The sequence below is a fragment of the Bison bison genome, unplaced genomic scaffold (assembly GCF_000754665.1).
Source record: "Bison bison bison isolate TAMUID 2011002044 unplaced genomic scaffold, Bison_UMD1.0 scf7180017864115, whole genome shotgun sequence".
In the NCBI taxonomy this organism is placed as follows: Eukaryota; Metazoa; Chordata; class Mammalia; order Artiodactyla; family Bovidae; genus Bison; species Bison bison.
In genome coordinates, this window is record NW_011494687.1 from 1,419,658 (window position 1) to 1,434,076 (window position 14,419).

The following is a 14,419-nucleotide window of genomic DNA, read 5'->3' on the forward strand; positions in this document are numbered from 1 at the left end:
GCTATGTCAAGGCTACTATGGTGGAGGGTTCCCTTGTAAGTCACTTCTCCTCTGAGCATTAGTTACTCCTGTGGATATCAGCAGTTTCAACTACCCAGAAGTATCAGAATCATCTAGGTCCTTGTTATGAATACAGATTCCTAGGCCCCATTTTAAGCCTAATGAATCAGATTTTCTAACACTGAGGCCCAGAAATCTGTATTTTAATTAACCAGATGACTATGTCATACAGACAAGTTGGAAAACTACTGAGTTAGATTATCTCTAGGGTTCCTCGACTTGCCCATGAGTGTCCAGGAGTCTCCAGCAGAGGTGTGGGTCAGCAGTGGCCTGCTTCAGGGTTGGGGGCACTGAATGTAGCAGCACATGCATGGGACCTTTTGAAGGAGGTCGCCATTATTTTCATTCAGTTCATTTCCGTTGCTCAGTCCTGTCCAACTCTTTGTAACTCCATGGATGGACTGCAGCACACCAGGCATCTTCATTACCTCCACCATAGTTTGGCCTCAGGTCAAATAACAGGGAGGGAGCACAGCCCCACCCATCAACAGAAAATTGGATTAAAGATTTACTGAGCATGGCCCTGCCAACCAGAACAAGACCCAGTTTCCCCCTCCGTCAGTCTCTCCCATCAGGAAGCTTCCATAAGCCTCTTATCCTTCTCCATCAGAGGGCAGACAGACTGAAAATCACAATCACAGAAAACTAACCAATCTGATCACATGGACCACAGCCTTGTCTAAGTCCATGAAACTATGAGGCACGCCCAAGGTTGGGTAGGGTTACCCAAGATGGATGGGTCATGGTGGAGAGTTCTGACAAAATGTAGTCTACTGGAGAAGGGAATGGCAAACCATTTCAGTATTCTTGCCTTGAGAACCCCATGAACAGTATGAGAAGGCAAAAAGATAGAACACTGAAAGATGAACTTCCCAAGTCGGTAGGTGCCCAATATGCTACTGGAGATCAGCAGAGAAGTAACTCCAGAAAGAATGAAGAGATGGAGCCAAAGCAAAAACAACACCCAGTTGTTGATGTGACTGGTGATGGAAGTAAAGTCTGATGCTGTAAAGAGCAATATTGCATAGGAACCTGGAATGTTAGGTCCATGAATCAAGGCAAATTGGATGTGGTCAAACAGGAGATGGCAAGAGTGAACATTGACATTTCAGGAATCAGCAAACTAAAATGGACTGGAATGGGTGACTTTAACTCAGATTACCATTGTATCTACTACTGAGAGAGTCAATTCCTAGGCAGGTTGATAGGAAGTCCAGGGGTGACCAAGGAGAGAGGGGTCCAGAATTCTCAAGGAGGAAGAAAATACAAACTTTTTTTTACCTCTGCATTCCTTAGGATTATATAACAATAATGTATCCTGCTTGAGGATAGTCTCTGGAAAAAACTCTCTGGCTAATCCTTTATCTTAAAATGTAAATTATGGGAGTGGGTCTAGTGAGGTCTTTACAACCTCCAGACATTCTTTTGATTCACTGTAATAAGTAATTAAAAAGTATATAAGTCCATTGCTAACACTAGCGAGGGGGTACTCTTTCTGCTCCCTTCTGATGTCTATGTCAGAAGCTTTCTCTATCCCTTTTATACTTTAATAAAACTCTACTACACAAAAGCTCTGAGCGATCAAGCCTTATCTCTGGGCCCGGATTGAATTCTTCTCCTCTGGAGGCCAAGAATCCCGGTGTCTTTCATGGTTCAGCAACAACCTTTCACTACTGTGAGTAAGAATCCCTTAAGAAATGGAGTACCCATCAGAGCCAACAAAAGTGTCCAAAATGCAGTACTTGGATACAATCACAAAAATGACAGAACGATCTGTTTGCTTTAAGGCAAACCATTCAATATCACAGTAATCCAAGTCAATGCCCTGACCAGTAATGCTGAAGAAGCTGAAGTTGAATGGTTCTATGAAGACCTACAAGACCTTTTAGAACTAACACCCACAAAAGATGTCCTTTTCATCATGGGGGACTGGAGTACAAAAGTAGGAAATCAAGAAATACTTGGAGTATCAGGCAAATTTGGCCTTGGCCTTGGCCAGAATGAAGAAGGGCAAAGGCTAACAGAGTTTTGCCAAGAGAATGCACTGGTCATAGCAAACACCCTCTTCTAACAACACAAGAGAAGACTCTGTCTACACATGGACATCACCAGATGGTCAATACCAAAATCAGACTGATTATATTTTTGCAGCCAAAGATGGAGAAGCTGTACAGTCAGCAAAAGAAACAAGACAGGGAGCTGATTGTGGCCCAGATCATGAATTTCTTATTGCCAATTTCAGACTTAAATTGAAAAAAGTAGGGAAAACCACTAGACCATTGAGGTATGACCTAAATCAAATCCCTTACGATTATGCAGTGGAAGTGACAAAGAGATTCAAGGGATGAGATCTGACAGACAGAGTGCCTGAAGAACTATGGATGGAGGTTCATGACATTGTACAGGAGACAGGGATCAAGACCATTCCCAAGAAAAACAAATGCAAAAAGGCAAAATGGTTGTCTGAGGAGGCCTTACAAAGAGCTGTGAAAAGAAGAGAAGTGAAACGCAAAGGAAAAAAGGAAAAGTATACCCATGTGAATGCAGAGTTCCAAAGAATAGCAAGGAGAGATAAGAAAGCCTTCCTCAGTGATCAATGCAAAGAAATAGAGGAAAACAATAGAATGGGAAAGACTAGAGATGTCTTCAAGAAAATTAGAGATATCAAGGGGATATTTCATGCAAAGGTGGGCACAATAAAGGACAGAAATTGTATGGACCTAACAGAAGCAGAAGATATTAAAAAGAGGTAGCAAAAATACACATAAGAGGCATACAAAAAAGATCTTCATGACCCAAAAAATCACGATGGTGTGATCACTCACCTAGAGCCAGACATCCTGGAATGTGAAGTCAAGTGGGCCTTAGGAAGCATCACTACAAACAAAGCTAGTGGAGGTGATGGAATTCCAGTTGAGCTTTTTCAAATTCTGAAAGATGATGCTGTGAAAGTGCTGCACTCAATATGCCAGCAAATTTGGAAAACTCAGCAGTGGCCACAAGACTGGAAAAGGTCAGTTTTCATTCCAATCCTAAAGAAAGGCAATGCCAAAGAATGCTCAAACTACCGCACAATTGTACTCATCTCACACACTAGCAAAGTAATGCTCAAAATTCTCCAAGCCAGGCTTCAACAGTAAGTGAACTGTGAAATTCCAGATGTTCAAGGTGGATTTAGAAAAGGCAGAGGAACCAGAGATCAAATTGCCAACATTTGCTGGATCATTGAAAAAGCAAGCGAGTTCCAGAAAAACATCTATTTCTGCTTTATTGACTATGCCAAAGCCTTTGACTGCGTGGATCACAACAAACTGGAATATTCTTAAAGAGATGGGAATACCAGACCACCTACCTGCCTCCTGAGAAACCTATATGCAGGTCAGGAAGCAACAGTTAGAACTGGACATGGAACAACAGACTGGATCCAAATCAGGAAAGGAGTATGTTAAAGCTGTAAAATGTCACCCTGCTTCTTTAACTTATATGCAGAGTACATCATGAGAAATGCTGGGCTGGATGAAGCATAAGCTGGAATCAAGATTGCTGGGAGAAATATCAATAACCTCAGATATGCAGATGACATCACCCTTATGGCAGAAAGCGAAGAAGAACTAAAGAGCCTCTTAATGAAATGAAAGAGGAGAGTGAAAAAGTTGGCTAAAACTCAACATTCAGAAAACTAAGATCATGGCATCTGTTTCCATCACTTCATGGCAAATAGATGGGAAACAATGGAAACAGTGGCAGAGTTTATTTTGGGGGGCTCCAAAATCACTGCAGATGGTGACTGCAGCCATGAAATTAAAAGATGCTTGCTCCTTGGAAGAAAAGTTATGACTAACCTAGACAGTATTTTAAAGAGCAGAGACATTACTTTGTCAACAAAGGTCCATCCAGTCAAAGCTATGGTTTTTCCAGTGATCATTTATGGATGTGAGAGTTGGACTATAAAGAAAGCTGAGGGCAGAAGAATTGATGCTTTTGAACTGTGATGCTGGAGAAGACTCTCAAGAGTCCCTTGGACTGCAAGGAGATCCAACAAGTCCATCCTAAAGGAAATTAGTCCTGAATATTCATTGGAAGGACTGATGCTGAAGCTGAAACTCCAATACTTTGGCCACCTGATGCAAAGAACTGACTCATCTGAAAAGACCCCAATGCTGGGAAAGGTTGAAGGCAGGAGCGGAAGGGGACGATAGAGGATGAGATGGTTGGATGGTATCACTGACTCAATGGACAGAAGTTTGAGTAAGCTCTGGGAGTTGGTGATGGACAAGGAGGCCTGGCATGTTGCAGTTCATGGGGTTGCCAAGAGTCGGACACGACTGAGTGACTGAACTGAGGGTTCCTCGGGGCTTCCCTGATAGATTAGTTGGCAAAGAATCTGCCTGCAATGCAGGAGACCTTGGTTTGATCCTTGGGTTGGGAAGATCTGCTGGAGAAGGGATTGGGTACCCACTCCATTATCCTTGGGCTTCCCTTGTGGCTCAGCTGGTAAAGAATCCGCCTGCAATGTGGGAGACCTGGGTTCCCCACCTGCAATGCAGGAGACACTGGTTTGATTCCTGGGTTGGGAAGATCCGCTGGAGAAGAGATAGGCTACCCACTCCAGTATCCCTGGGCTTCCCTTACGGCTCAGCTGGTAAAGAATTCACTAGTGTGAGACCTGGGTTCGATCCCTGGGTTGGAATAGTCCAAGTTCCCCTGGAGAAGGGAAAGGCAACCTACTCCAGTATGCTGGCCTGGAGAATTACATAGACTGAATAGTCCATGGGGTTGCAAAGAGTCGGACACAACTGAGTGACTTTCACTTAGGGGTTCCTCACAGCTCCAAAAATTTGACTTACTGATTTCTGTTTCTTCTATTATTGTCTATCTCTAGTACTAGATGCTATGCTAAAACAGAAAAAACAAAACCACAAAATAAAGAGTGAAAAACCAAGATCATGATTTAATCATATTTTTATCCTTCCTTGGTGATGGACAGGGAGGTTGGTGATAGACAGGGAGGCCTGGCGGGTTGCAGTTCATGGGGTCACAGAGTTGGACATGACTGAGCAACTGAACTGAAGTGAAGTGTATCCTTCCAGCTCCTACACAGTGCTAGTCTGTAGCAGGTCCTCAATAAATATTTGAAGAATTAATCCATGGTAATTAAATAAATGTTATTTTATATGAGTCCCAATCACCTATGGATACAGAAATCCATAAAAGACAGAGAAAATACTAGGATAAATTTTATGTGATATAATCTTGCATTTTGTGTCTGTCCTAATACATACTTTAAATAAAGGGCTATGTGAATAAGGTTAACGCATATTTAGAGACACAAGAGGAAAGTGGTTGGGTTTTCCTGTGGGCTACAGTATCCCACAAAGTTTCCCAGTGGTGGTGATAACTGAGGGAGGCTCATGATTCAGCAGGAGCTAGTTTTCCCTTCCCTGACTCTTTCAGGTCAAGAAAAGTCATTTCCTGACTGGGAAATAGATGTTCTTGGAGCTATACTATAGATCTTTAAGTAATTTTTTTAAAAATTTTACTTTTTGGCCACATTGTGTGGCATGTGGGATCTTAGCTCCCTGACCAGGGATCAAACCTGCACCCCCTGCATTGAAAGTGCAGTTTTAACCACCAGGGAGTCCTCATGCTATATAGCTTTTTGAACTTGCAAAGGCCACCTCAACTTTCTGTGGGCCCCAGTGAGTGAGAAGAGGCATGTATTTTCTGTTAGAAGTTACCCATAAATTTGCCAGCAGCAGGCAGGGTGTCAGCTAAGGAAAATACTCCCAGAACATCTGATCCCTCTTCTTGTGACCTGATGGTGGCTTCTCTCACCCCCCTCCCCTACACTCCACTGATCACCCCCCTGAGCTTCCCCAGCTTAGACACTGTCTGCTGGCCTTGGAAGGTACCGGCTCAGGATGAAATCTGTCACAGGGGTGGGAAACTTAGCCAAGGGGAGGTACAGGAGTTTGGCATCCAGGCCCGGGTTGTAACGGATGCGAGGGCTCCGGGAAACAATGGCGTGCTCCATGCTGTTGGTAACTTCGCTGATCCTTGGGTCTGCTAACTGCATTGTGCTCTTTAAGTTGTCAGTATCTGTTTGAGGGTACAAGACAGGAAAAAAAAAAACAAAGGCTCTATTATTCTTTATTAAAGATCATGTCTTCTAAATTCCATCCAAGCTCCTTTTCCATCAGATTACAGATCTAACATTTCAGGCAGATCTCACAAGCTCTAGGCTGTTCCTTAAACAAACTATAAATAATCTTATTTCCCTTCCCCAATTCAGTAATTATGAATTGAATCCCTACTATTGTGTTAGACTAGCAATGAGAAGAACTGTGCCCAGTTCTGCCACTTTTTAGCTGTGTGACCTTGAGCTTAAACTGTTATCATTTGTAAAATGGGGATGATAATACCCTGCCCTAGAAAATAATAAAGATGACTAATAGCAGGGTAGACAGTAGAGAAGAGGATAAGAAAATGGGTGAATATAAGTGCACAGAAAAATTGGAAGGAAATAAGGAAAAACATGGTCTGGTGAAATTCCTAGTCACTAGAGGGGTTTTTTTTCCTCCTAGGAAAACTTCCTGGAGTTCCCAAATTTTCTACAAAAGCCTGCAGGGGAGAAAGAAAGATGTTATTAAAAAATAGTAACACTGCCTTTGCTTTGGTCATAAGGTCATGATGGGGCTCTAATGAGCTAAGGCACTGACGAATGTGAGGGCCATTCTGTTAGCCTGCTGCACATGGATGTGGAGATGGTCCAAGTCCGCTGTACTAACAACACATACAGGAGACAAGCCACATGATAAGCTTATGTAGCCCTGATCTGCACCCTCACCCCTGCTGAGACAGGAACAGCTCAATGGGGCTCATACTTCACTGAGTGCCCCAAGAACTCAGGAGGAAGTGATGCCTGAGAGCCAGGATTCATGATAAGGACTTAGAACTTGAAAACAAGGAGAGAGCAAAAGCTGTCCTGATTTTGGGCATGGTCCAGGAAGCAGAGAAGTCACCCCTTCCATGCAGGATGCTGGTGGGTGGTTGGTAAGGGCAGAACAGAGTTATTCAAGTATCCTTAACCCCCCACCCCAACTCCAAGGAACTCCCTTTCTCTTTCCTAGGGAGAAAACTGCAGTGAAAAGAGGCAAACTACATTTTGAAAGTGAAAGTCCCTCAGCTTTGCCACCCCATTTTCTAGGCAAGAATATTGGAGTGGGTTGCGATTCCCTTCTCCAGGGGATCTTCCTGATACAGGGATTGAACTGGAACAATGGAGTCGCCTGCATTGCAGAGAGATTCTTTACAGTCTGAGCTAAGCCCAAATGGGGTCCACCAAAAGAGCCATGCTGACTTAAAGCCAGAAGGTCTATGGTGAGATAATGTCTTAGGAATCCAACACTCTGTGCTCTGTCCATGGGTCTGACACAGAGTCCATCACAAACAGGGCCCATGCGGGCAGGTGAGTGTCAAAGGCCTCATCCAAGAAGCTCAGGGTCATGGCTCCCTCAGAGGCAGGGAAGTCTATGCCATCATCAGGGGAGGCAGGCTGGTGGGATGAGATGGCTTTTGAACCAGGTTCTGAAAGAAGGGAGGACCCACAGAAGCAGCAGGGTGGAAGAAGCTATCTGAGACCTGGAAATAGTCTATGGCACATTCTTTCCTTGTTCTCTCAAATATTTACTGTGCTCCTGCTTTGTGCTCAGCATCTAGCTTGACACAGATTGGAAGGGAGACAGAGGTACCCTTTAGCCCCTGTCAGTCTCCTGGACAGTGAGAAAGAACATGAGCCTTGCATTCAGACATCCAGGAAACGTTTATGCTATTGTGAGAATTAAGCAAAATAGTCTATAAAGGGGCTTCCCAGGTGGTGCTAATGGTAAAGAATCAGCCTCAATGCAGGAGACATAAGAGACTGGTCGGGAAGACTGGTTGAGCCCTGGGTCGGGAAGATCCCCTTGAGGAGGGCATGGCAATCCACTCCAGTACTCTTGCTGGAGAATCCCATGGATAGAGGAGCCTGGCAGGTTATAGTCCATAGGGTTGCAAAGAGTCAGACATGATTGAAGCAACTTGACACACACGCAAAGTCTATAAAACAGCAGAGATGAGGCTTTGGCACTTAGTATGGACCCAACAGTCCTTCCCTCCCTAGGAAGAAAGTGGACTAAAAGGGCAACTTTGGGTGGCTTCCCCGGCAGAGTTGAGATAAAGAAACTTGGCAGGTGGCTATGTTGTTCTGAAGAACGCTAACCAAGCCAGGCTGTGGCTCAGTTCCAGGCCCTTAGGCACCAGAACACTGTGTCCTGTTTACATGCCTATTCCAGGGATTCTGTGCTGATTCTCAGAAACGTGCCTAGGTTAGATTGCAATTAACTGCCATTTCCAATATAGTTCTATTTTGGGTATGGCTAATGGTGCTTAGTGGTAAAGAACCCGCCTGCCAATGCAGGAAATGCAAGAGATATGGGTTCAATCCTTGGGTCTAAGATTCCCTGGAGAAGAAAATGGCGACCTGCTCCAGGATTCTTGCCTGGAACATTTCATGGACAGAGGAGCCTGACTGGGTGCACACGCGCGCACACACACAAATCACTCCAAGATACCTGGCCTGATTCTGGGATTCACAAGGCAGGAGGCTATTTGGTTAGCCATGATAACCAATAGCTGTGAGGGCTCTTCTCCACTTCTCCAAAGAGACCTGAGATTCACAGGATTCCCTTAGCTCAGGGAGAAACAGAGCTGCCTAGAGTGCCTTCCTTGTAAATACTGGGTGCTTTTTCTCTTTACTGACCTAACAAGCACTTAATGCGTGTGAGATACTTCATAGATATCAGTCCTCACAGAAGCCCTGGGAGGTGGGCACTCTCATTAACTCCATTCTCTAAATGAGAAAATCGAGGCTTACGATGACTAGGTAGCATTCCCAAAATCTTCTAGCTGGTAAGTGGCAGAGCCGGAATTCAAACCCAGGCAATCTGGCCCAAGCAGCTGTGCTCATAATAACTTCTCTGTACCCAGGGCAGATTCACCTGCACCTGATTCACCAGCATAGGGATGTTTGGCGCCGGGGTGGGGGGTGGGGTGGTGATGGTGGGCGGGCGCCGCGGGGAGAGGCCGAGGTGGGGAGATCTCTCCTAAGAACCCCATCTCCCCGCAGGTATGGTTCTGGTACTCCCAGCAGTTCTCAAACCCCAGCTCTGCCTCCAGCGGTGTGGCCTGAGGCTCATAACCGCTCCGAGCCTCCATCCCAATATCCGGAAAACGAAATCGGGTTGATGACTCCCAAGACCTCTCCACCCCTCTCAGAGACCCCTGTCCCTTCTGGGGAGCTCACAGATCCGAAAGTACTCCTCTCCATAGCTCTCGCGGGTTTCCGGAGGCAGACGCTCCCACAGCTTGCGCATGTGCTTTTCCAGGCCGTCCTTGCCCAGAATGGCTGTCCGGAAGTTCCCCGGCTCGATGATGCTGACTTTCACCCCGAAGTAGTGGAGCTCACGCCTGGGAAGGAAGAGCTTGGACTCAGTCTGGGACCCCACGATGACCAAGGGTCATCAGAGAGAATCACCTCTGACACGTCCAGAGGAGCTGATCTCCCCGGGAGATCAGGAACCTGGGGGTGCGACCCCCGACTCCTGCCCAGGCCCAGCGCTGCTTCCATGCAAATAAGCCCTTTCCCAAGCCTGCCTCTGGGCAATTCACATTAGGCCAGCCCAGCCCGGAAGAATCTAGACCACGCCTTGCTCCCACCAGGTCCCTCCCACTCGGCCGCACCCCCAACATCCAGGTGGCAAAGAAATGCAGGGTCTATACAAGGCTTGCATTATCCTTGGAAGGTCGCCCACAGTGCATCTGCCTCCAGGCCTCTCTGTCTCTTTGGGGGACTCTCTCTCCTACTCACACAGGCCCAAAGCAGTCCAAGGGAAGGCTACCCATCACCACCCCACCTCTTTTCATCCCTTTTTTTCTAGGTCCCTGGGGAAGGCCCCTGGTGGGCTAGTCTTCTTCTTGCTACTGTTATAACATCTTCCCTCCATAACTTCCCCAACCCAGCTCTCTTTTCCTGGGGTGAAACCCCCCGGAACTCCCACCCTGAGTGGTTTGGCACTTGGGCCCAGTTACCTGATGCTGTCAGAGAAAGCCTCAACACCAAACTTGGAGATGCAGTAGCCTCCACCAATGACAGCCACACGGCCCCCACAGCTGGACATGTTGACAACCCTGCCCCGGGCTTTCTTGACCATGGGCAGCATATGGAGGGTCACTTCAATCAGTCCCACCAGGTTCACGTTGATCACCTTCACAAAGTCCTCCTTGGTCAGCCATTCATTGGGACCACTGGGCAGGCCCACACCAGCATTGTTCACCAGGGCCCAGAGGCCTGGGGGTAAGATGGAGGGAGAGAGAACCAGACAGAAATCAGCAGTGTCTCTGGAATATCACCAGGGTCCACTACCCACCAGCTCTGGGCTGCTGAGGATGGTTGCTGCTGCTACTAAGTCGCTTCAGTCGTGTCCGACTCTGTGCGACCCCCATAGACGGCAGCCCACTGGGCTCCTCTGTCCCTGGGATTCTCCAGGCAAGAGTACTGGAGTGGGTTGCCATTGCCTTCTCAAATGCATGAAAGTGAAAAGTGAAAGTGAAGTCGCTCAGTCGTGCCCGACTCTTAGTGACCCCACGGACTGCAGCCTACCAGGCTCCTCCATCCATGGGATTTTCCAGGCAAGAGTACTGGAGTGGGTTAAGCATTTCACAAAGTACAGGACAGCCAGACTGAGGGTGTGGGGTTGGGAGCTATGACAGCCCAGACATATACCTAGAGGGGCACTTTTGCTGATGCACACAGTCTATCAGCTTAGCTGTGCCCTGTACAAACTATGATCCAGGCTTAATAGGATCTAAGCTATTAGCTCAGGGAAAAAGAGATCTCATTTTCATACCAATGAATCAATGTTTCAATTCCTTCCCCCATCATACTTCCCCCTCTCTATTCATCTGAGTATAAGAAACCAATTCTACTTCACACATTACCAAAATTGCTCCATTCATTCATCCATTCACACATTCATTCATTTCATACATCTGTCAGTTATAAAGGAAGGTGCTAGAGGCACAAAATGAACAAAACAGGGTCTTATTTTTCTAGGAGTTCACAAACCAGAAAAGAAATAAGATTTATAAACAAATATATAAAACATTTAAATAATTTTGGAAAAATGTGAAAAGAGCTCTCTTTGAAATATTTAAATGAGTTGGTATTAATATAAATGGAGAGAAATAATGCTAGGTATTATCATTTAGCTCTGCAAGGGCCAGACTTGAAGAGCCTCAAGTTCTAGTACTGGTTCTAACTCTAGCCTTGAAATCACTTCCTTTCCCTGGGCCTCAGTTTCACTGCTGGCTGGATTAGGACGGTCATTTCTAGCCTGTGGTTTGCAATCCTGAGAGCTTTAAGGCTGAATCCCATAACATGCTAAGGAAGGGAGATGCAGGAGAACCTCAGTTTTCATTTGTTTTACATACTGAGGTTCCAAGTAAAATTCCACCTGGGGAGGGGCTTGGGGTTCCTTCCCTTCCCCTCCCCCTGTCTCACTACCCCACTTGGGCTATGTAGCCTCAAGATAGTCTTCCACGCACACATGGGCAGGTCTGGATGTACACACCAATCCTGGTTCACCCTTTCCTCTAGGGCAGGGGTCCCCACACAAGCTGTGTCCCCACCCTCTCTTTCTACTTTCCTCCAAGTAGAGACCACAGGAGAGCCCTGGCTGGCAGGACTCAGAACTTCCCAGCTAGAGGAGACTCTCTTACCTTGCAGTGAACGACATGAGCCCCTGAGACCCAAAGACTGTAAAACCTGAGTGGTTCTGGTAAAAAGCTCTGCCTGCTGGTAAACCAGGACAGCCTTAAACTTTTTTTTTTTCTCTGCAAAGAGGTCTAGAGAACTTTCATAACTCTGTGAACAACTTCAGGGTCAGGTCAACTTGTCATGTCCAGAGACTCTAAGGGGCAACAAGAAAGTGTATGAGGACCCCTTCCCCCCATTTCCCAGTGCTGCTTAGACACTGTACTAATTCCAGGAAGCTGTGTAAGGTGGATTACATGGGAAAGAGTAATTAAAGTAGCAGATGAAATTTAACTCAACTGACCTTAAAATGGGGAATATATTCTGGATTAGCCTGCTGAGCCCAATATAATCACAAAGGTCCTTCTAAATGGAAGAGGAAGCCAGAAGACAGAGAACCAGAGAGATGGCAGCATGAAAGGGACTGTGCCCGACCTTGCTGGCCTTGGTGATGAAGAAGTCATGAGCCAAGTTGTGCGGGCAGCCTCTAAAGCTGGAAAAGGCAATGAAAGCAGTCTTCCTTAAAGCTCTGTTAACACGTTGATTTTAGCCTGGGGAGACCCATTTTGGACTTCTGACTTCCGGAACTATAAGATAATAAGTATGTGCTCCCTTAAGCCTCTAAGTTTGTGTGTATTTATTACAGCATTTATTACGTGTGCTCAATCACTTCAGGTTGTGTCCAGCTCTTTGTGACCTCATGAACTACATACAGCCCAGGCTCCTCTGACCTTGGGATTATCCCAGCAAGAATACTGGAGTGGGGTGCCATTTCTTTCTCCAGGGGGTCTTCCTGACCCAGAGATCAAACCCTCTGCATCTCTGCATTGCAGGCAGATTCTTACCACTGAGTTGCCTGGGAAACCATAGGAAACTAATATTACCTGGTGAATCATTAACACAAGGGGCTCAAAGCTGAAGGGGGGAGGCAGCATGTTGAAGAAAGAAACTCACTCTTGCTGAATTATTCATTACTTAGTTCTTTTCACAAATATTTACTGAGCACCTTACTAGATGCCAGACACAAGTAAGTACTCAGGATATATAGTAAATAAAAGGAACAATACCCTCCCAACACACACACCAACCCCAGAAGTTTTATTCTAGCAGGAGAAATAGATAAGTAGGAAAACTAAGTAAAACATTGAGTACTGAATAGTGGTAAATGCCAAAGAGGGAAATCCAGCAAGAGTCACTGTCTGCCCCTTCTCGGCCCAAGAGTTCTCTGCTCTGACTCGTGTGCACAGTCCCCAGTTTAGTTCCCTCAGGAGGCAGGACTTCCCCCAGACTGCTGCTTCTACAACTGGGCCATGCTTTCCTCCCATTCCTACACCCACATCCTGTATGTGGGAAACTCCCTGGGCTGGTCCCCATGCAGTCCTAGTCTAGCCCTAGCCCACAGACTCCTTTCCCAATAAGAGCAGCCCTCCTGACATAGACACTTAACCTCAAGTCAACCCAGTATCCATCATGATATGAGAAAGAGGACAGGTCTCGCTCCTCACCCTGCAATCTAGCCTGATATAGTCAAGGAGAACAAATGCCCTGACTCAGGGAGTCCAACCTCATGTTCCCTCTCCCCTCCCTCCAGCCTGATCCCAACAAGAAACGTGCTCACATTTCTACAGGAGCTGATGATTAGAACAACTGAAGTCCCAGTGAGACATTTAAAGGTTTGGACATTCGGAACACATGTTCCTCCCTGATCTTCTAGTGCAGCTACCACCAAACCCTGCCATCCCTCTGAGTTTCTGGGAGAGAAAACTTCCTTGGAAAATCATCTTTTCATGTGGACAGTCCAGTGCGCTTCTCTGGTGGTGCTAGTGGTAAAGAACCCCCCTGCTGATGCAGAAGACACAAGAGATGTGGGTTTGATCCTTGAGTCTCCAGGAAAGATTCCCCTGGAGAGGGGCATGGCAACGCACTCCAGTATTCTTGTCTGGAGAATCCCGTGGACAGAGGAGCCTATCTACAGGGCTATAGTCCATAGAGTCTCAAAGAATCAGGCACTACTGAAACGACTTAGCAGGCATGCATGTGGACAGTCCAAACCACGCAGCAGTTCCCAATCCCACTAAGCTACAGCCTCAGTCCCTTTCTCTCCCACCCTACCTGAACAGGGTCCCTGATAACTGTCAGATGCCTGTGGGAGACAGAGAGAAAAAGAAGGATACACTGAGAAAACCAAAGAATGCAATTTGTCCCACCTTGTTCACCCACTTGGTCCCTCACCCACTGGGTTGCTGCTTTGATGCTCTCTGTCTTGGTGACATCCAGTAGGATGGTCTGCAGCTGATAGGAAGTGTCTTGCTGAAGCTTCTGGGCCCCCTCCTTAGTGAAGCAAGCAGCCAGCACCCGCATGCCCCGATCAACCAGCTGCCTGGCCAGGAGGTTCCCAAAGCCCGAGTCACAGCCTGTGATGAAGACGTACTTGTCTGAGAGGTTGCGGACCAGATTGCAGTTCTTGAACCAGCGGTACATAAAGGAGAGGTCTGAGATAGCTGCCAT

At 46.5% G+C, this 14,419-nt stretch overlaps 1 protein-coding gene across 1 annotated transcript; it reads right to left on the bottom strand.

Annotated features, from left to right (window-relative positions):
* Positions 1 to 4,996: 4,996 nt before the first annotated feature.
* Positions 4,997 to 14,419, bottom strand: SDR9C7 (short chain dehydrogenase/reductase family 9C, member 7). Its single transcript, XM_010839280.1, has 4 exons — positions 14,119 to 14,419; positions 10,189 to 10,447; positions 9,404 to 9,567; positions 4,997 to 6,159 (listed from the first exon to the last, which is right to left on the bottom strand). Exons 1-4 carry the CDS (start codon positions 14,417 to 14,419, stop codon positions 5,942 to 5,944), a joined length of 942 nt encoding a protein of 313 aa, XP_010837582.1. The 3' UTR covers positions 4,997 to 5,941.